Source organism: Phodopus roborovskii, unplaced genomic scaffold, assembly GCF_943737965.1.
Source record: "Phodopus roborovskii unplaced genomic scaffold, PHOROB, whole genome shotgun sequence".
NCBI classification, from domain to species: domain Eukaryota; kingdom Metazoa; phylum Chordata; class Mammalia; order Rodentia; family Cricetidae; genus Phodopus; species Phodopus roborovskii.
The window spans coordinates 13,756,854-13,778,693 of record NW_026126480.1 but is presented as its reverse complement, the minus strand read 5'-3'; the positions used below and the strand labels follow the sequence as shown (position 1 = coordinate 13,778,693).

Sequence of the window (21,840 nt, the reverse complement as noted above, 5' to 3'; positions counted from 1 at the left end):
AAATTTTCTGTTTCATAATAAGCTTTTAGGATATGGGTATTATTCTATCTAGATAGACATAGTTGAGTGTGGAGGATGTTCTAAAGAGCTTTCCAAAACCCAGGAGGATTTGCTCAGTGTTTTGCAGAGAGAATTTGATTTGGTGGGAGAGAGGGGCTTAAGGGACAAAGGGACAGAGTGTATGCTATTTGTGGAGGACAGCAGGTCTGTTTGTGGATACATAGGGTGGGTATTTAACTCCTTTGCACCTGAGAAAAATAGCCCTCAATTTTGATCATTTTCTGTCTTTGCAAAATTTTCTCTTGTTCCCTGTGTACCATTTTTGGTTTAATTTCTTTTAAATCTGGACTTGGCATAACTAGCCTTGTAAGATCTAAGGAGCAGAGAGGTTGGCTAGAAATAAACATTGTATGTGTGTTTTTTTACTGTGTGTTTTAGGTGTTGGTTATAGGATCATCAGTTATTACTCTTGCACTGGAGCCTGCCTAGTTATCCACCTGAGCTTCAGACAAAGTATCTTCAGACTGAGTTAGTGCTTGGCCCCAGATGAACAGACTCCTTTAATGAGGTACCAAATAAAGATATCTTTCCAGATGGTACCGGTTAATTATAGCTACAGTTACAGCTTTCCTTGTTTTTGCACTTGAACCAGAACACTGATTTGAATGTGATTTGAGTAACCTTTTGGATCCAGATACAAATATTAAAGCCAGATCATATGTTATTCTTAACATTTATACTGCTTTGTGAAGTGTTAATGGTCCTCTAAGCCCCAAATCTAGTGTTAGCCTTAGGGCTTTACCTTCTGATCTCTTCTCCCTGGGGCTCTGCAAGCATTTCTGTTCCATGCTTCACAAACTTTGAGTTCCATGACCTCTTCAGTAGTTTATACATAAGCCCACTCTTCTAGAGGAAAGGCAGTTCACTGCCAGGGCACTTTCCTCATAGCCCTATGATGAAGTCAAAGGTCTTGTTCAATTTTCAGGTGGCAGAAGACATAGATAATAACACACATGGTTCACTCTCAGACACTCCCATGCCTGATCTCATATTCTGTGTTTAGCTTGCTCTTCAGTGGATTTCCTTCCTTCCTTCCTTCCTTGAGTATGCACCTGTTTTATTTTCTCACATAAAGTTTTTTATTTTAACATTTGTTTTTGGATGCTTTCTGGTATCAAATGCATATTCTCTCCCCAGCTACTTTTTAGGCACTTACAAGTGTTTGTATACTCTCTTGTTTCAGCATATCTAGGTAGTGTACTGGTTTGTTAGCATACTTGGATTTTCCTTAATTAGGTACATAGTCATTTACTACTCAGTTCTTTGCTGCCCTCCTTAGAAGACACAAAAGCAGTGTAAAGTATATGTTGGTTCCGAAGCATCTTCCTGGTGTATGGGAGAGGTGCAAGGTACAGTAGGCCAGGCCAGAACTGGAGTGATGCATTCAAATGCTGGGTCACAAATTTAAGGAAGCACAAGGTTATACAAATACAGGATCGGTACCTGAGACTACATGCCTTCTTAAATTTTGAGCTCTAGATTTCTCGCTTACACTGGCCTGGCTTGGCCTTAAGCAGTTAATTTGGAAATTATGTTTGAGATAACATGATACTATAAATGAATGTTCTAGAAGAGTGTTTTTCAAATTTCACATTTATAACAATCACCTGGAGGTCTTGTTAATCGTCAGATTCTGGGATTGGAGAGATGGCTCGCTGTTAAGAACACTGTCATTTAATCCCAGCACTTGGGAGGCAAAGGCAGGTGTATCTCTCTGAGTTGGAGGCCAACCTGTTCCCAGGACACAGAGAAATCCTGTCTGAAAAGACAAAACAACAACAAAAAAAGAATACTGGCTGCTCTTCTAGAGAATCTAGGTTCAATTCCTGGCACCCACAGGGGAGCTTACAACTGTCTGTAATTCAGCTCCAAGTGATTTGTCACCCTTACACTTACATATATGCAGACAATACACATTAAAAATATAAAAAAAAAGTCAAATTCTGATTTAGTCAGTCTGGATGGTTCCTTAGTTGTGCTTTTCTATTCTTCCCGCCCTGGCTGGGGATAAATCCAAGACTTGTGAATGTTGGGCAAACACTCTAACACTCAGATAGTTCATACTTCAAGTAAAAAGGACAAATCCTTACTACAGAAATTCACTGAGGTGAAATTGGAGCTGACTTCTCAAAGAATTGAATTTGGATAGATAAAGAAAGAAAAGGGCATTACAGGAAGAAGGACTGGTGTGGAAAGGCCCAGGGACAACAGTGAGTTCCATGTATTTGGAGATTGTAAGTAGATGAGCTTGGCATAGTGTAGGTCAGAGTTGGTAAAGACTTATCTATAAGTAACATGAAACTTGGGCATTGGTTGTTCCTTTAGAAAGGAGATCCTTATTTGTCTGTTGCTGAAACTCCCAATGAGCTTTTCTGGATTTTTCTTTCCCTTGTATTTGTTTCCTCTTGGAGTATCTGACTTCTGTTCCTGGCAAGATGAAGGCCTGAGTCAGGACACCTGAATACATTCTACGAGGCAGTATGCAGAGCAAAAGGAAGGAAAGTAGTTGATTTCATCACCCAAATTGATTCAGCAAAGCCTTCATTGTTTCTTGTTGTTGTTTAATTTAGCTAGGACATGTTAAAGACAGAAAGCTCGCTTACACAGTGTTGAGCACTCCCAGTACACACGTAGACAATACCTGTTAATGTGTAAAACTTGACTTAGTAGTAGAGTGAAGTTCTGTGTTTTTTTCAAATGTTTTATTTAAAATGCCTCCCTCCCTCCCTTCCTTCCCCCACCTTCCTTGCATCTCTGTGATACACCTGTATGGATATGCATACATGTGTGTACACGAATATGTGGAGGCTAGAGGTTGTCTTTGGTGTCTTCTTTGATTGCTCTCCACCTTGTATATGTTGGGGCAGGGTCTCTCACCTGAATCTAGAGCTTGAACATTCTGCTAGTCCAGCTAGCTGACTTGCTGGAGACATTCCCTAGCTGGGGATTACAGGCAAATCAGATGGCAGTTTATGTTGATGCTGAGGAGTGGAACTATATGAAAAGTGCTTTTTCTAATGAGCCATTTATTTCTCCAGACCCTTAAAGTGCTTTTCTGAAGTTATTAGATTGGTGAAAAAGCAGGCCTTGAGCAGCTTTTAATAGTGTTTTTAATTCTTTGAGAATTTCATATATTTTGAACCTGTTCATCCCCTTCCTCCTCTTCTCTACCTATCTAGCTTCAAGTTCGTTCTTTTTCTCTTTAAGAAGTCCCTTGAGACCTTTGTGTCAGGAACATACCTGAGTGTGGTCAGTATACCAGTGTCACACAATTGAAAAAAACTGACTCCCTCTCCCAGCAGCAGTCAGTTGTTCATTTTCCTATGAGCATCTTGGGAGTTAGTCTTTGATTAACTCAGCCATGCAACGTTCATTGCCATATTAGCAGGTAAAGATGGGAGAAATCATTGTGAAATAGTGGCAGGAAAGGTTTCATAGAAATTGTAGGGTGTGAAACCTCCTTTAATTCCTTGAAAATACTGATGAGTATATGAGCTCCTTATTTTGGGTGGGGAAAGTTCTAAGTCAATGACATTCTTCTGGTGCTTTCTTTCTATAGGTTGATTTGTCAGACCTCTCCCCAGAGGAGCAATGGAGGTAAGTGCCAGTTTGGGTCCCACAGACTAACCTAGTTAATTGTGTAACTATTCTTTTTCTTCTCTGTTTATGGTATGTAATGTCTTATGACCTGTTGGACAGGTCTTTTGGCAACCTTTCCAAATATCTGTGTCACTTCTGAACAGCTTACTTGGTCATAGAGTAAGTAGGTATTTATACTAATAAACATCCTCCTGTGGTGAAGCCAGTTTTGCCATTGACTAGTTATATGATATGGGATAAGTTATTTAACTCCTCACTGCTTTTTTTACACCCCCCCCCCCATGTTTTCCCCTGTTCTGAGGCTTGAGTCTAGGCCTCGTACATGTTAAACAGGCAGTCTACCACTGAGCTGAAATCCCAGCTCTCTTTTTACTTTTTATTTTGAAACAGTCTAATCAAGTTGCCCAAATTAACCTTGAACTTACTGTGTAGCCTATACAGACCTAGAATTTACCATTCTTCTATCCCATCTTCTGAGGTAGCTGGGATATAGGCCAGTAACACCAGGCCTTACAATTCACTCCATTTGCTTGTTTGTTTTTTTTGAGGCAGGGTCTCTCTGAACTTTGGAGCCTGTCCTGGAACTCACTTTCTAGACTAGGCTGGCTTTGAATGCACATAGATCAGCCTGCCTCTGCCTCTGTAATGCTGGGATTAAAGTTGTACACCACCACTAGCAATTCTGAAGATTTTTTAACTGGATCATATGTAAGAGAAAGAAACCAGGATAATGTTTATATTATTTTACATGAATAATGATTAAGAGATTATGACCAGGCTGGGCATGGTGGTGCACACCTTTAATTCTAGGACTCTGGAGGCAGAGGCAGTTAGGTCTCTGTGAGTTCAAGGCTAGCCTGGCTGGCTTTCACAGTGCGCCCTTGTCTCAAAAAAAAATAAAAAAAAGCAAAGAAAAGAAGGTAGGTAGGTAGGAAGGAAGGAAGGTAGATTAGGGCTGTTAAGCTGAAAGGGTGTAGGAAAATGATTAAAAAGAGGAAAGATTTTAGGGTTTGTTATTGGGAATGAGGTGCAGTTGTGTCCTTGTGTCCTTTGTTTTCACAGAGTTTAGGATTAGGTACAATGGATTAAAGCTGTAAGTAGATATATTTTTGTTTCATTGCAAAATATGTATGTGTGTTTTTAGACAAGGTCTCACAAATGTATTTTAGACAGGCTAGCCTCAAACTCATAGACATGCATCTGCCTCCAGAGTGTAGGGGTTAAAGATGTGTGCTCAACTATCTAAATGCCAGCTTTGGATGAATATTCCAGATTCATTGTCTAATTGTCAGATTATTGAACTTCTTCGAGCCCTTGAAGAGGCTGTTTGCTTGATACTGATGGTGAAGACATGGTTAGATTAGTACAGATGTAAAGCAATTCAGAATTTTTAGCCTTTAGTTAGCCCTAACTCTCTAGCCCTGACAAAAAGTTATGATGAATAAAGTAAGACTCTAGAATCAGCACACGTACAATGTTACACCCTTGAGTGGTGTGATAAATACTAAGAGTCTAAGGCTTTATGACTATAAGCTCTACTTTCTCTGTCTAGTGTCAGGTTGAAATAGAATTGGAATGGGCAGTGACATAGCTTCTCTTGGCATATCCTTCCTGATCCAAGGAAGTTTTTTTTATGTTTCTCTACTCCAAGGGGCATCTCTAACCCTAATAGCTGTGCCATGTAACTAGAATCCAGAGAGGCTCTATTCTAGTCCATGTCCATTCTCTCAGACATGGCTCTTAGCTCCTAGTTCTTCTCATGGTACCCTTCAGTTGAACTGTAACCCAGGGTGATGTAAGCCTTTAATTCCAGCATGTAGGAGACAGAGGCACACAGATAGATATCTGAGTTTGAGGCCACCTTGACCTGCATACTGAGTTCTAGGATAGCTTCAGCTTTGTAGAGATACCCTGCCTCAAAAACAAACAAACAAATAAATAAATGAAAAACCCAGGGCCATGTTCTAAGCTATAGGCTAGAAGAATACGCTAGGAAACACTGCTCATTTACTATTACACCATCCCTTCCTTGACTCACCCTGTCTGTTTGGCTTTCAGGGTGGAACATGCACGTATGCATGCCAAACATCGTGGCCACGAAGCCATGCATGCCGAAATGGTCCTCATCCTCATTGCTACCTTGGTGGTGGCCCAGCTGCTCCTGGTACAGTGGAAACAAAGGCACCCCCGTTCTTACAATGTAAGCCACTTTTCACTGTTTAAAAATGTTCTTGGAGACAGGATCTTGTGTATCCCAGGAAGGCCTTGTACTCATTAAGTAGATGAGAATGATTTTGAATTTATGAACTTTCTGTCTTTACCTCCTAAATACTAGATTTACAGGTGTGTACCACCATACCTGGCACCTCTCGCTTTTTAGTCATCAAGAGACCCTTTGTAAGTGTCCTAGGATCCAGCCTGACCAAGGGCACATATAGACAGATAACAGTAGCAATGTTTTCCATATGGAATGATGAGTAGTTTGTGGGATAAACATGTGTGTGTGTCTGAAGAGCAAGTGATTTGATATATGAAAACAAGGATAAAACATGAGAATATTTTTTTATTTGTTGGTTTTGAGACAGGGTCTCACTATTTGCTCTGCCTGCCTTGGAACTTACTATGTGGACCAGGCTGGTCTCGAACTTACATCTGCTTACTTTTATCTTTCAAGTGCTGGGATTAAAGACCAGCACCACCACTCCCAGCCCAACATGAGACTACCTTATTATCAAAACAAGAAGATACTTTCTTTTAAACATTGTGAGACAGTTCATGAAGGAAATTTCAGAAATCATTCATTTGGAAGGGAGCTAAGTGGCATAAGTATGTACTTCTTATTAATAATGACAATTCTAGAGAGGTTAAATTCTTCCAGTAAAAGATAGAGATTGACAAATTGGAGTAAAAATAAGTTCCATAATTCATCAGCATGCTAGGTGTGTAAGTCTCACCTTAGATATCAGGACACATACTTAAAAAAATGAAAGTAAAAGGATGGGAACAAATATTCCATGAAAATGATAGCCAAAAGAAAGGTGGAGGACAGCCAGAACTATAGAATGAGACACTGTCTCCTCAAAACAAAGAAAGAGGGTCCTCTTGAAGAGGACCAGAATTTGATTTCAAGCATTCTCATTGGGTGATTTACAACTGCCTGCACCTCCAATTCCATAGGATCTGAACACCTTCCCTTTGGCTTCTCAAGCACCCAAACACGTGTGCACAATCCTTTCTCCAACCCCACATATATATGTAATTAAAAATTAATTTTGTTTTATTTTTTGAGCAGTTTGTGTGTGTGTGTGTGTGTGTGTGTGTGTGTGTGTGTGTGTGTGTGTGTGTGTGTGTGTGTGTGTGTTACCCTTGCTGCCTTGGAACTCACTCTGTAGATCATGTTGGCCTTAAACTCAGAGATCTACCTGCTTGTACCTTCTAATACTGGGATTAAAGGTGTGTGCCACAACTACCTGGTTAAAAACAAAATATTTTTAAAATAAAAGAAATGAAGTTGGAGGCCTGGAGTGATTGCTCAGAGGTTCAGAGCACTAGCTGCTCTTCCATAGGTTCTGAGTTCAATTCCCAGCAACCAAATGGTGGCTCGGGGACCATCTATAATGAGATCTAGTGCCCTCTTTTGGTGCACAGGCATGCATGTAGACAGAACACTATATATAAAATAAGTAAATAAATCTTAAAAAAAGAAGGGAGGAAGGTGGATTGGCTATACTAATGTCAAATAACAGGGTTAAATAAAGATTACAAGTGACGACGTTTATGTGATTGTTGTATATAGTGTAATTACTATATAGCAAGATACAGCTATGTACTTGGTATGGGAAACAGAAACTGACAGGAATGATGGGAGAAATAGGCAGTTCTACAGTAGTTGGAGAAATCAGTATTCCCTTTTCAGTAATGGACAGAAAAATAACACAGAAGATCACATATCATGTAGAGAACATAAACGAATCAGACTGGTCCAGTTTGGCTATAAACTTGAGACATTCCTGGCTCAGTCTCCCCAGTGCAGGGAACAAGCAGGCATAACCATACTTACAATATTCACCAAGTTCTCAATATTTTAAGTACTTTACTTGTATAAACTCAGTTAAAACTCATTATAATTTGGTGACTAGTGCTTTCTTCAGTCAGAGACTGAAATAGAAAATCTGAATAATTTTGTTCAAGTGATAAAACCATTAGATAATTTTACTTTATGACTTTCAGTCATAAACCACTACATGCTTTTTTTTTTTTTCAGTATATATTTAGACTTGTAATATTGCCAAAGATGGTTAGGGGATTTTTGAGATGGAATTTCTCCATGTAGCTCTTTTTATCCTGGAACTCACTCTGTTGGCCAGGCTGAGGAGTCTGCCTGCTTCTGCCTCCTTGGGTGCTGTGATTAAAGGTGTGTGTCACCAAAAGCCAGCCGTGCTTTCTCACTTAATCTGTATACCAATGGTATTAGATAAAAGCATAGATACTCTTGGCCTGCTGAGTATATAACTAGGCAGAGGTTGGATTAAACCCATGTTATTTGTTTCCTATTTTACATTTTCAGCTCTGCTCTGTGTGACCTCTAAAAATGATTTTCTGCCAAGGGAACTAAGGAATAATCTGGAGCATAGTGGAAAAGAAGCTGACCTTTATCCTTGAGCTTGCTCAAGTTCCAGACCACATTGGCCTATATCTACTTCAGGGGTTGTTATGTATGACTAATAGAGATTTGTACCTTCAGGTCATAGTGCATGAGATACATGATACCAAGAGTTTCAAAAGAGTCATTATCCATCAACTTTGCTGTCTGGGTGGACCCTGCTCATGCTTCACCCTGTTGTGTGAGATGAGACACTTGTAGTTATTGTGTGTCATCAACAACATAGAGATACCACAAGGTTTTATTGAGCCCAGAAAAATAGAAAAACCATTAGAACAAGTGTAGAGTGACAGCCCTTTTGATATTTATGTTTTTATTTTATGCTTATGGGTATTTTGCCTACATGTGTCTTTGTGCCATATACATATAGTGGCATTGAAGGCCAGGAGAGGGTGTTAAATCCCCTGGGACTGGTGTTACAGATAGTTGTAAGTTGCCACAAAGGTGCTGGGATTTGAACTTGGGTTCTCTTAAAGAACAGGAAATGTTCATAGCTACAAAGTCATTGAGTTCAGTTCTCAACACCCTCCTCTGGCCTCCCAGGCCACTATACATACACACAGATGTCTCCAGACATGCACATAATAAATGATAAAAAAACAAATCTTAAAAAAAAAATAGCCAGCAGCAGTGGCACATGCCTTTAATCCCAACACCTGGGAGTCAGAGGCAGGTGAATCTCTGAGAGTTTGAGGACAGCCTCATCTACAGAATGAGTTCTAGGACAGCCAGGGCTGTTACACAGAGCAGTCCTGTCTCAATAAAAACCTGTTCTACACAAATTAAATTCTGATCGGTATGAACAATACTTTCATAGATATACTGCATGTAAAACCTTTTCATGAAAGCATTAACAATGAATAAAGTAGTCTGATTGCATTGAAACAAAACTGGTCATCCAAGCCATTTATATTTAATCCTGGTGAGAGCCAAGAATTCTCAATAAATACAGAACACATACTCAGACTTCAACCTAATCTTTGAAAAGGCTGTATATAATTAATTATTGATAGAATACTAGCCTATATGCTACATGCCAATCTATAATTGCATTGTACAGTTAGATGTTTTATATTTTATTATTAAACATGATTTATGCATATTTATAATTTCATCCAGGAAGAATTCCCACACAGTGGAGAGAAAAAACTAAAACCTTTCTTTTTTTTCTCCACAGGTTTAGATAAAATTAGCTCATGCTGTAGTGCTGTGCAAATATTTATAGCCTATCAATCTTTAAATTCTTGGTAGAATTTATGCCTTAAAAATTAGTTCATGATTTTAATAGAGTTAATGGCAGGCATTGATTCCAAAGTACATAAGTAACAAAATTATTATCTGGAAATGTTTCCTTTTAAAACAGTGAATGGTGCTTAGTAATGACATCAGAGGTACTCACATGCACATAAAAAAATGCAAGAGTAATAAAATTCAAGATTTAGGATATTGGTGACTTTGTATGAGAGGGAGATTCAAGAATAAGATAGAAAAGAACACGTAATTAAATAGAAATAATTTTAGTTGTTTCACCATATATTGGTTGAGTACTGTCTGAAAAGGGTAACTGACATACTTGGCAAGTACAAGCAAAAGTATGTATATTAAATATATTGTAGTGTTTTGGTGATAAAGAATGGCCATGAAAGAGAATTGAAATGACTTCCTGAGAATGCTGTGTTAAGGAAACACACAGGGGTTATTTGGGTAGCATGGAGTGTTTGAGGAAGCCATGAGAACTTTAAAAAAGAAGTGTTTATGGCATGCCAGAAAATGATGGAGTTGATTGATAAGGCTTACATTTCTCTTCAACTGAGTACAATTTTGTTCTTCACTGGTGTAGGTTTGCAACCCAGCCCATGTGACCACCAAATGGAAAAACACTAGTCCTGTTGTCCTAAATGAGAGTTTTCATCAGGGGCTATTGGCATTTTGGGTCAGTTTATTCTTTGTGTGGTGTGGTGTGGAAGGCTATGCTGTGCATCACAGAATGTCAGATAAGTATTAGGGCTATAGAGTAACAAGTTATAGAATAGATGGATCTCTATATACAAAGGGGATTTATTAGAATGGCTTAAAGGTTTTAGTCCAGCTAATCCAACAATGGCTACCTAGGAACAGAAGGCCCAAGAAACCAGTAGTTGTTTAGTCCATGAGATTGGGGTCTCAGCTGGTCTTTAGTATACACCAGAATCCTGAAGAAGTAGGCTCTAATGCCTGTAAGGGAATGGACTTGCTATTGAGGGTGAGCGCAAGCAGGTTAAAAGAGAAGTTTCCTTCTTCCATGTCTGTTACATAGGCTTCCAGCAAAAGATGTGGCCTTGAATAGAGGTGGGTCTTCCTGTCTCAAAGATCTGAATTAAAGGTGTATCTTCCCTCGTCAAAAATCCCAGATTAAAAGTGGATTATCCACTTCAAATGATTTAATTTATCAAAAATCACTCACAGTTGTACGTACCCATGCATTTTGGGGTTTTTTTTAGTTAATTACAGATATAGGCAAGTTGATAACCAATGAATAGCTATCACACCAGGTATCCTGATCCTCTACAGAAGCACCTTTTAGTGGATATCCAGACTTGTCTCCAGGTTTTGCAGTGTGCTCCCTGGGAAACAAGGGATCCCTGATGAGAAGCTCTGCTCTCCACTCTGGAGTAGTTGGAATGCTGCCCACCAATCTGTGTAGCCTAGGCGCTCATGGGAATCACTTGCTGTCTGTAGTTTAGGAGCTCGTCTAGTTTTTCACATTCAAAGAAGAGTTAGCTCAAATTAACTTAATTGGAACAAACTGTTTCCTGTTTCTTAATTTCAGATAATGTTCTTTTCATTTCCAGCATCAATAAAAATACCTTAAATTATTTATTTTACATCTGATAATTATTACCCAAGAAAAAGGATTTTTCTTGGCTAGACATGGACTAGAGTACTCTGGTGACAAGCAGGGCCCAGCACTACAAAGCAAAAGCAAACGTGCTGTGAGATCGGGTTATGGCTCCATGGAAGAGTGCTTGCGTAGCATGTACAAATGCCTGTTACTGATAAACACCAATAATAAAATTGGCTGGTGATGTGGCTCTGTGAGTAGAAGCCCTTGAAAATAGACTTGATGACCCAAGTTTGATCCTTGTACCTCAGGTAGTGTGAGAGAACCTACTCCAGTTGCCCTCTGACCTTACATATACACAGTCAGCACGTACACACGTGTATGCTTTCTCTCCCTCCCTCACTCCTCCCCTTTCCTTCTCCCTCTTCTTTCTTTCCTTCCTTCCCCCTCCTTCCTCTTCTTTCTCTTCCTCTCTCCTCCTCCTTCCCTCCCTCTTCCCTCTCTCACACATACCAAGTAAAAATAATAAAGCATTAAAAAAAAAATTCAAAACAAGCAAACAAAAACCCAAGAAAACCAACCAACCAACCAAACAAACAAAAACCAAGCCAAACTACTACTGTACAAGATAGGGCAGGGATTTCTATCCATTTTTCAGACTAGTAAAACCATCAAGCAGAATCTTAGGTGATTTGCTAAGAGAATATGATTGTTACAAAACTGGAGCCCAAATTAAAATCTAGTTGTTGCTCTTGTTATGATTGCTATTGTTTGTATCATATATGTATATTTGTTTTTGTTTAGTGTCTCATGTAGTCCAAGCTGACCTTTAACTCGCTATGCAGCTGCAGCTGATTCCTAATTCTCTTGCTTCTTACTCTTGTAGGTGCTGGGATTACTGATATATACCATCATATCCATCCTTAAAACATGACTCTGTTTCTGTTTTTTTTTTTGTATGTGTATGGGTGTTTTGCTTGCATATGTGTCTGTGTACCATTTGCTTACCTGGCCAGAAGAACACATCAGACACCCTGAGACTGGAGTTCCAGACAGTAGTGAATCACTATATAGGTGCAGGAATTTGAACCTAGGCTCTCTTCTGGAATGCTCTTAACAGCTGAACCATCTCTCCAACCCTTTATGTGAATGTGTGTTTTCTTTATGTGTGTGTATATGTGTGTGTAATATAAGTACTCATGTTTTCATTATTAAATTTTATGCATATTTTGCTTACATGTATGTGCATCACATGCCCAATGGAGGCCAGAAGAGGACATCAGATCCCCTGAAACTGGAGTTACAGGCAGTTTGAACTGCCCTGTGGATGCCAGGAACCAAACCTAGGTCCTCTGGAAGAGTAACAAGTGTTCTTAACCTCTGAGCCATTTCTCCTGCCCCTAAACCTAAGGCTTTTTTCTTTCAAAAGCCTTAGGAAGTTACTATATATTGCCTGTCACAGTAATTTTTGCTTTTAGCTCTTCTGGGTTTTCTTCCTTAATGTCTTTGACAGAGTCCTTTCCTTGGATCTCAGGTACTTTTACAAGCTCCATTTTGTTAGTTGTTTCACCATTTTACCTCCCTTTTAGGCTCCTCCACAAACTCAGAATGATGTTAAGGAGGCTGCTAGGCAGACAAGATCTGAATTGGAAACCTTTGTACTATGCCAGGTCAGACATTACTTTTGGCTTCTCTGTAGCTAGGTTTTCATCAGATTCTGATATTACTTACTCTTTAGCTCCCACAGGAATGTTAGGGGAAGTGAGACGTTTGTGCCTGGAAAAGTATCTGTCCTATTTTTAAAGATCTCCAAGGAGTAGCTTTCATAATTTGTGTCTGCTGTTAAATATAGTTTCTTTTCAAGCCCTACTCCCTGAACAGCTATTACATCCTGAATGGATGAACAGCAGAGTGTCCTACCTGGACTCTGCAGAATAATGTAGATTTTTTTTTCCCCCATCTCTTTTGTTTCTGGGCTTAGGAGACCAAAGATCAAAGCTTTTCTTGGTGTTCCCACTATGAGTGAATTGTCTCACTTCTGTGCTTTGTTGACCACCAGGGCTTATACCATTCTAGAACATATTTTGAATTAGTTAAGTTTTTGTTTTTGAATAGACTTAAGTCCTTGAAGAGGCTTTATTATTTATTCATGTTGAATTCTTAGCCTGTTTTTAGTAAATGTTTGTTAAATGGCTGCTTATTTGGAGAGGGGACAGCTTGGGAAAGAAGCCATACTGGTAGAAAATTTAGTGTTTCTCTGAAAGACAAGAGTTGGATCCAGAGGCAGGAGGGACACAGAAACAGATTTTTTTAAAGGTCAGTAGCATATGTTAGTGATGTTATGGTTGCTCTGGAAATTAAGATGGCCATTTGCTAGGGGTTCAATAGGAGGAATCTGCCAACCACTTCTCTGCCCTATAGACTAGTCTAGCAATGTATGGTCTTGCCAAGTCATAGGAACAACTGGGTACGTCTGCTTATTGGGCTCATAGACAACTTTCTAATGGCCTGCCTTTCCTGGATTCTTTTCCGGGCATAATATCCAGTATTTACAGCTGTTCTTACAGGATTCTGTTCCAGATATTTTTTAACCTTGACAGCCCTTATGGTCATGCATGCTTAAGCCAGTATTCTTTTTATAGTTAGTATGATGCTTAGACATGATGCCAAGGCCCAGTGACAAAGGACTCTGAAGCACTGTCTTCTCATTCTGAGTAGACTTTCAGTTAGGTAGCCTGATGTTACCATGACTTTTTGATAGTGGCCTTATAGACCTATATTCTGAGGTAGTTTGTGTATTCCTGAAACCCCTCAATATTTCTTTTGTGAGCCACTCACTCTTTTTGTTTGTTTCTTTCTTTGGTTGTCAAGACAGGGGTTTCTCTGTGTAGTCCTGTATAGGTGGACTTTTCTGTTCTGCCAGCCAACTCCTAAATAACCACACAAAATTTATTATTAATTATAAATGCTTGGCCAATAGCTTGGGCTTGTTTCTAACTAGCTTTTACAATTTAAACTAACCCAGCAAAAAGGCTTGGTACCTTTTTTCAACAGGTCTTGTTAATCTTGCTTCTCCTCGTGACTTTGCCCTTCTTCATTTCAATGCTTTCTCTCTGTCCACAAGTCCTGCCAAACCTCTTCCTGCTTAGCTATTGACCATTTAGCTCTTTATTAAACCAATGAGCAACACATCTTTACAGTGAACAAAAAGATTATTTCACAATAGCCCTGGGTCCTGGGACACACTTGGTTGACCACACTGGTCTCAAACTCACAGATTCCTGCCTCTGCCTCCTCTATGCTAGATCAAAGGTATGCATCACCACTGTCTGGCATTTTTCTAGGGCTGTTATTGTAGAATCTCCTTGAACATTATTTTGGAATTTGTTCCTTCTACCACCATGTGCCTGGGCTGTGAGCTGCTCTTAAGTCGCTTTTTCCCATCCTGTACTGGGGCAATCTGAGAGGCTGTTTCCCTCCGAGTTGAACTTATTAGTTCTTGGAATGTTCCATCTAATACCCTAGAAACAACTTTATTCATTATGAGTTTTGGTTTTTTTTTTTTGTTTTTTTTTTTTTTTTTGTATTTCCATATTGGTTGGCTGCCTGTTTGCTCTGCCCTAAGCTACATGCTATCCATAATTAGTAAGCAGGTCCTTTGTGTTTTTAGCCATTTAGAGATGACCTTGTATAGAAATCTCTACAGATAGCTCATGCCCACACTGCTGTAACTCTCCTCTGACCATTTATGCTGGTACCTGAAGCTCTGCATAGCTGCCTAGTTCATATATTGGAAGAGAGACCAGGGCAAAGTTTTCCTATTATTTTGTACAGATATTTCATAAACTGTTGAACTTAATATATCTCCATAAACATTGCTACCAGATGTCACCAAATGCCCTTCCATTGCCAAGATTGCCATGAAAATGCTTCTCTTGCCAGGTGGTGGTAGCAGCACATGTCTTTAATCCCAGTGTAGGGGTTGGGGGATAGCTCAGCAGTAAGAGCACTTGTTACTCTGCAGAGGATCCAGGTTCAATTCCTTGCACCAAAATAGTAGGTCACAACCATCTATAACTCCAGTTTTAAGGAATCCAGCCCTTTCTTCTGACCTCCTTAGGCACCAGACCTGCGTGTGGTACCCATATATACATGCAGGCTAAACACTTATATACATAAGCGTAAATGAATGTTTTTAAAAATTAAAAATGAAGTTTAAATTCATTTACTAAACAAGGGCCTGTGAGATGGCTCAGCAGGTGAGAGTGTAAGTGCTTGCCACCAAACCCAGTAACTGGAGTTCAATCCTTTGAAGTTGTATGGTGGAAGGAGAGAACAGATGCCTGCAAGTTGTCCTCTGACCTACACACACAAACACACACACGCACATATGCACGTAAGATAAATTTTTTTTAAATAAAAAAATGTCAGGCATGGTGATGCAAGTTTTTAATTCCAGCAGGCAGAGCCAGGCAGATTTTTGTAAATTCAAGGCCAACCTGGTTTGTTCAGGATATCCAGGGCTATGTATAGAAACTCTGTCTCAAAAAGAAATTTACAGTAGCTTGACTGAATTATTAATATTTATAATTTGTGCCTTAATTCTCCCCCATTAGCTTCACCTACAACCTGTTCAGTTCCTTGTTTAGTGAATTCTACAGAATATATGTTTCCTACTACTGAGATTTTTTTACATTTGTACTGATTTGTTTTTGGTGGTAGCTTGTCCTTATTTTTGTGACACATTGTTGTATAGTGTATACTCTGTGAAATTCAGAGGAAAACCCAGAGTTAGTGATTAACAGTGCCCCCCCCCAATTTAATTAATTAGCTATTGTTCAAACAACAGTAGTTCTATTTCTCCTTCCTGGCCTTTTAGGTTTTGTTGATTCAAAATTCAGTTTTATTGGGAACCCATTATCTATGTGGTTTTAGAGTTTGTCTTAATTGGAGTTCGTATTACTATGAAGAGGCCATTACCTTTGCAACTTTTATATAGGAAAACATTAAGTTGGATGGCTTATAATTTCTGAAGTTTGGTCCATTATCATCATGGTGGGACATGGTGGCATGCAAACACATGGTGTGAGGAGAAGGAACTGTGAGTGAAGAAGGAACTGTATTTTAGTCCTGCAGGCAGCAAGAAGTGAACTGAGATGAGCTTGGAAAATGTGTGTGTGTGTGTGTGTGTGTGTGTGTGTGTGTGTGTGTGTGTGTGTGTGTGTGTGTATGCATGCATGCATGCATGCATGTATATCCCCACTTTGGGAATTCAGAAGCATGATGACATTCCTGGCTTCTGTTTGGATACTGGGTACTAGGGATCCAAACTCAGGTCTTCATTCTTGTTCATCACTTTACCTTTTGAACCACCTTCCTAAGTCCCTGCCTTAGTGTTTTACTATTTTTTATAGATTAGGCTAGAGAGGAGCCTGCAGTGGGCACATACCTTTAATCTTAGCACTCAAGAGGGAGGCAGGTGGATCCCTGAGTTCAAGGACAGCCAGGGCTACAGAGAGAAACCCTGTCGTGAAAAACCAAACAAAAACCTGAAACCAACTAAAACTAAACAAAAACAACAAAAGAAACACTGGAAAAGCCAAGAAAAGACATTGTACCAAACAACCACACACAAAACTAGGGGATGAACAACTAGACTCATACTGAAAGTGGAAAAAAGGGCCTTTGTTCTTCACATTGCTTTAACAGCAGTCATTGGAACTGCTCACAAAGCAGTAAACCCAGAGATTAGCAAAGAATCAAATCAAAAGGTCTGGCTACATTATATTCTGCAAAAAAGGACAGGAATTCCTGAATTTTAGCTTTTTGAAAAACTGGGATGTGGTATAAAAACAACCATCCTGCTCTCACTGGCCATGAAACTTTTAAATTTCATTGTCTTGAAATGTAGATATTAGCCAGGCAATGGTGGTGCATGCCTTTAATCCCAGCACTCGGGAGGTAGAGGCAGACGGATCTCTGAGTTTGAGGCCAGCCTGGTCTACAGAGAAAGTTCCAGGACAGGCTCCAAAGCTATAGAGAAACCCTGTCTCAAAAAAACTAGACAAAAAAGCATAGGGAATGATATTAGTTGGCCCTACCATGGGTGTTGTCCACTTTTCCTCATAGGTGCAGGGGAACTTAACAAAGAAGTTGGAGAAGCTGGGTAAGAGATATCAAGAACTCAATGGAAAGGGAAAATGTGTCTAGAATATAGTTTAATGAAGGATAAAGTGGAAGAGTCAGACATAATGCCAGCTTTCTAATTTTGATCACACTAGTGGAGTTTTGTTTACAAAGAATTGAAATGTGACTGGGTGTGTGGCATATGTCTTTAATCTCAGCACTCAGGAGGCAGAGGCAGACAGATCATGTATGTTCCAAGCCTGCTTAGGGATACATAGTGAGACCTGTTTTAAAACAATAACAAAATTGGAAATGCAAGAGAAGATAGGCTAAGCATGCAGTGTTCTGATCGGGGACCTTCAGAGGGAGCAGGCTGGAGCTGAAGTGCTTGTGTTTGTGTTTCAGATGGTGACCCTCTTTCAGATGTGGGTTGTTCCCCTCTATTTCACAGTGAAGCTGCATTGGTGGAGGTTCTTGGTGATCTGGATCTTCTTCTCTGCTGTCACAGCATTTGTCACCTTCCGAGCCACAAGGAAACCTCTAGTACAGACAACACCAAGGTGAGAGAGAATGTAGGTAGAGAAGAGCCTGGTTCTCCCTTCCTCCCTCTCCCCCCCCCCCCTTCATTTCTTTTTCTCCTTTTTTTCTTTGTGTGTGTGTGGGGGGGGGGGTGCTCACCTTTAATCCCAGTACTTGGGAGGCAGACAGATCTCTGAGAGTTCCAGATCTACTAAGTGAGTTCCAGGACAGGCTCCAAAGCTACAGGAAAACTCTATCTCAAAACAAACAAACAAAAAAAAATTTTTTTTTGTATTTTATTTGTTCAAGTGTTTTCCCTGATGCATGTGTGTACTGCCGGTGGAGGCTAGAAGAGGGCATTAGATTCCCTGGAATTGGTGTTACAGACCCCTCCTGAACTGCCATGTATGAACTGAACTTGGATCTCCTGCGAGGGCAGCACATGCTCTAATCTCTGAGCGATCTCTCCAGCCCCCCAGGCTTGGGTTTCTTGAAGTGAATCTGTTGGAAAGCATGGGAAGAAGATGGGTTTCAAATGAAAAACAAAAAAAGCCTTTTGAAAAAAATTTTGTCTGCCAAAATGAGTTGGTTTAGGGCCTCTGTAAAACAAGCTGATTGGGTGACCCGCACCCCTAATACAGGTTCAGAGTTCCAAATATTTCCCTGTTCTTCAGTTGACGTTCTACATCAGGGTCTGCTGGTATTGTAAAAACACTCAAAACAAACAAGCCTTTGTGGTCATCAGGGTCATCATTTTAAGTGTCTGTCTCTCCTGTGAACCCTTCTCTCCTCTTTGAATTAGATTTCCTGTTATGTTTTCTATGAAGACCCCATGGTTTTCCATTGTTGAACTCATTACAATTTACAGCACAGAGTTATTTTGAGTATCTGTCTCCCCGACATCCACTGTGCTGCTCAATGTATATCCAGGCCGTGCCACTGAGTCTGGCACATATTAGCCTCCGCCACTGAGTCTGGCACATATTAGCCTCCTGAATTTTTGTTGAATGAATGAATATCAGCATATTTGTAGTTTTGTAATGAATAGCACTTCCATCTTTTGTAACAAAGCTACTGTTTCTTTTTTTTTTTTTTTTTTATTAAGATTTATTATGTATACAATGTGCTGTCTGCATGTATGCCTGCAATCCAGAAGAGGGCACCAGATCTCATTACAGATGGTTGTAAGCCATCATGTGGTTGCTGGTAATTGAACTCAGGACCTCTGGAAGACTGGCTAGTGTTCTTAACCACTGAGCCATCTCTCCAGCCCCAAAGCTACTGTTTCTATAATTCTTTGTTTTATCCAAATGCATTTCTTGTTTAATCCTCCAAACCAGCTTATGAGGTCATTTAATTAATATTCATACCTGAATGGAAAAGATATTTTTATCATTCATTCATTCATTCAACAAACATCTGCTATGTGCCAGGCCCTTTGGTGAGCACTGGGGATACAGAGCTAGATAAGACATGGTCCCTGACCTCAAGGAATGCTGGGTTTAATGGAGGAGAGGGTTGAGAAAGCACCTGTTGCAGTGCATTTGGTAAGTGCCAAGAGAGGTGTGCATGGACTTATCCTAGCAGGGGAGCTGCCTAGCCTGACCCAAAGTCTCCCTGTTTGCAGACTTTGTGTGCTTCTTGTGTTCTGTTTACTGCACACCTTTCTCTGACCTTCTGAATTTCACTGTGAGAATGAAGATGGTGATCCAGAAGCCTCTCCCTGGCCCCTCTGTAGGCCATGAGAGAAGGCACAGGATCTAGTACCTGGTGGATATGGAATTGGAACACCCAGCATTGTAACTTGCACACAGTGAGACCTTACCTTTTGAGCCTTGACTTTTTTCATCCTTAAAAATGTAATAAATGCTCAGTTTCATAGAAAGTGATTTTTCCAAAATTAAAGCACACTATCACATGTGAGTGACTAAATAGCCGTAATTGTGAGTTTGAGGTCAGCCTTGGGCTGCAGGGAACCAATTCAAGGACAGCTTGGGCTACATATAGTGAGATGATTCATTTAGTAAAGATGTTCCTTGCTTAAGCCTGGTATGAGTTTGATCAGAATCCAAGCAAAGGCAGGAGAGAACCCACTCTACAAAGTTGCTCTCTGACCTCCCCGTGTGTGCCACACATACACATAAAGTTACCAGTGGCAAACAGTATGATCGAAATATTGTTAGTAAGCTGGGTGGTGGTAGTGCATGCCTTTGATCCCATCACTTGGAAGGCAGAAGCAGGCAGATCTCTGTGGGTTCTAGGCCAACCTGGCCTACAGAGCGAGTTCCAGGACAGGCTCCAGAGTTACACAGAGAAACCCTGTCTCAGAGAGAGAGGGAGAGAGGGAGAGTATTAGTAATATGGAAGGTTGTTTTGTAATATTCCATAACCTTGATGGTGCTTCCAAGCTTCATAAATGACCTTATTCATTCATCTAACTTTAACAAGAAGTAGGCTCCATGCACCACAGTGAGAAAGGTAGTTTGCTTTTACCATTTAGGGAAATAAGTAAACTTATTCTAGAAATATGATTCATCTGAGCTTATTTAGCATATAAAAGCTTACTAATCTAAGTATTAGAAGATCTAAAATTCCATGCTTTTCCTGATGTTTTTTTCTCCTATGAATCTGTGTAAATCCTGAATTGCATAGCTATGCTTGGTTTTCAGAGCAACACAAGATGCTTGGGGCCTTTCCCTAGCTGAAAAGTCTGCTTAGACAGAGCAGGGAAGCATACACAGGAACCTAAGAGTCCTTCCTGGGGTCCAGAACAGACGCAGTAAGTCAGTTCTTGGGAAGAAAGAAAGTTTGGGCTAGTTATTCAAGCAAATTGCTAAACTGCTCATTTGTTATCTCAGATATTATGGTTAGTGACTGTCAATAAGACATATTACTATGATGATACACCATGACCAAAGCTACTTGGCTGGGGAAGAAAGGGTTTTTTTGGCTCACATTTCCACAGCACTGTTCATCACTGAAGAAAGTCAGGACAGGAACTCAAGCGGGGCAGAAACCTGAAAGCAGGAGCTGATGAAGAGGCCATGGAGGAGAGCTGAATACTTGCTTGCTCCCTGTGGCTTGCTCAGCCTCCTTTCTTATAGAATTCAGTATACCAGTCCTGGGGTAGAACCACCCACAATAGACTGGTCCCACATCAATCAATCACTGTTAAGCAAATGGCCTACAACCCTGATCTTATGGAAACGTTTTCTTAATTGAGTTTCTCTCTTCTCTGATAACTTTAGTTTGTGTCAAATTGATGTAATACTGTCCAGCACAGTGACTCCTGATAATGGGGACCATCTGCAGCATTTACAGAGGCCTGGTCATACACAGACCCTCTCCTTCCCAAGTCTAGCTGGAGATCACTGAGATTCCATATTGCTTGTCACTGAATCCTGGGGTACACTGCTTACTCAAGGATGTAAAAAACCTTACCCCTACCCCCTGTTATGAGCGGGTTTTTCCCCTGGCTGGTCTGGTCTCACCGCCATGCCAGCCCCAAATAACACACAGAGACATTGTATTAGATATAATTCTGTTGTCCTGTTACTAGTGTTTCTTATCAGCTAGTTCTGTCTTAAATATTAACCCATTTCTATCAACCTAAGTATTTCCACATGGTCTCATCTTACCGGAGAGAGGGCCTGGACCTCTGTTCTCTCAAGTCTCTACATGTTGATTCCTCCCTACTACTTCCTCGAATCCTCCTTGTCTCCTAGTCCTGCCTATCTTGCTTTCCTATTGGCCAACAGTACTTTATTCATTAACCAATAAGAGAAACATAATTACAGAATGACATCTCCCATCAACCCCCCCCAACACAAAGTTTACACATTAAATCAGTGGCACTGTTTGAGTGCCTTCTTCATTTCTTCTCCAACAAAATAGGTCCTATCAGAAGCATTTTCATGAGGTGTCATTCTTAGTATGATGGCCTTAAGGATAGGAGCAAAGCTGCAGTTGGACAAGCCAGACCCATGTATAAACTGTAGCCAGTTCCATCTCTAATTCATCTTCCCCTAGATTTTGTTCTGACAGAATAGTA

The 21,840-nt window shown here is 40.1% G+C and overlaps 1 protein-coding gene across 2 annotated transcripts in view; it reads left to right on the top strand.

The window, feature by feature from the left end:
- Rnf121 (ring finger protein 121) overlaps positions 1–21,840 on the top strand; it is a 55,278-nt gene that overhangs the window by 18,282 nt on the left and 15,156 nt on the right. Inside the window, exons 2-4 of one of the 2 annotated variants that reach the window (XM_051192424.1) lie at positions 3,620–3,657; positions 5,719–5,860; positions 17,722–17,830. In XM_051192424.1, coding sequence (XP_051048381.1) covers positions 3,652–3,657; positions 5,719–5,860; positions 17,722–17,830 — 257 coding nt within the window. In that variant the 5' untranslated portion in view covers positions 3,620–3,651. Of the gene's footprint in view, positions 1–3,619; positions 3,658–5,718; positions 5,861–17,675; positions 17,831–21,840 lie in introns of both variants that reach the window. The other variant, XM_051192423.1, reaches the window with a different exon arrangement.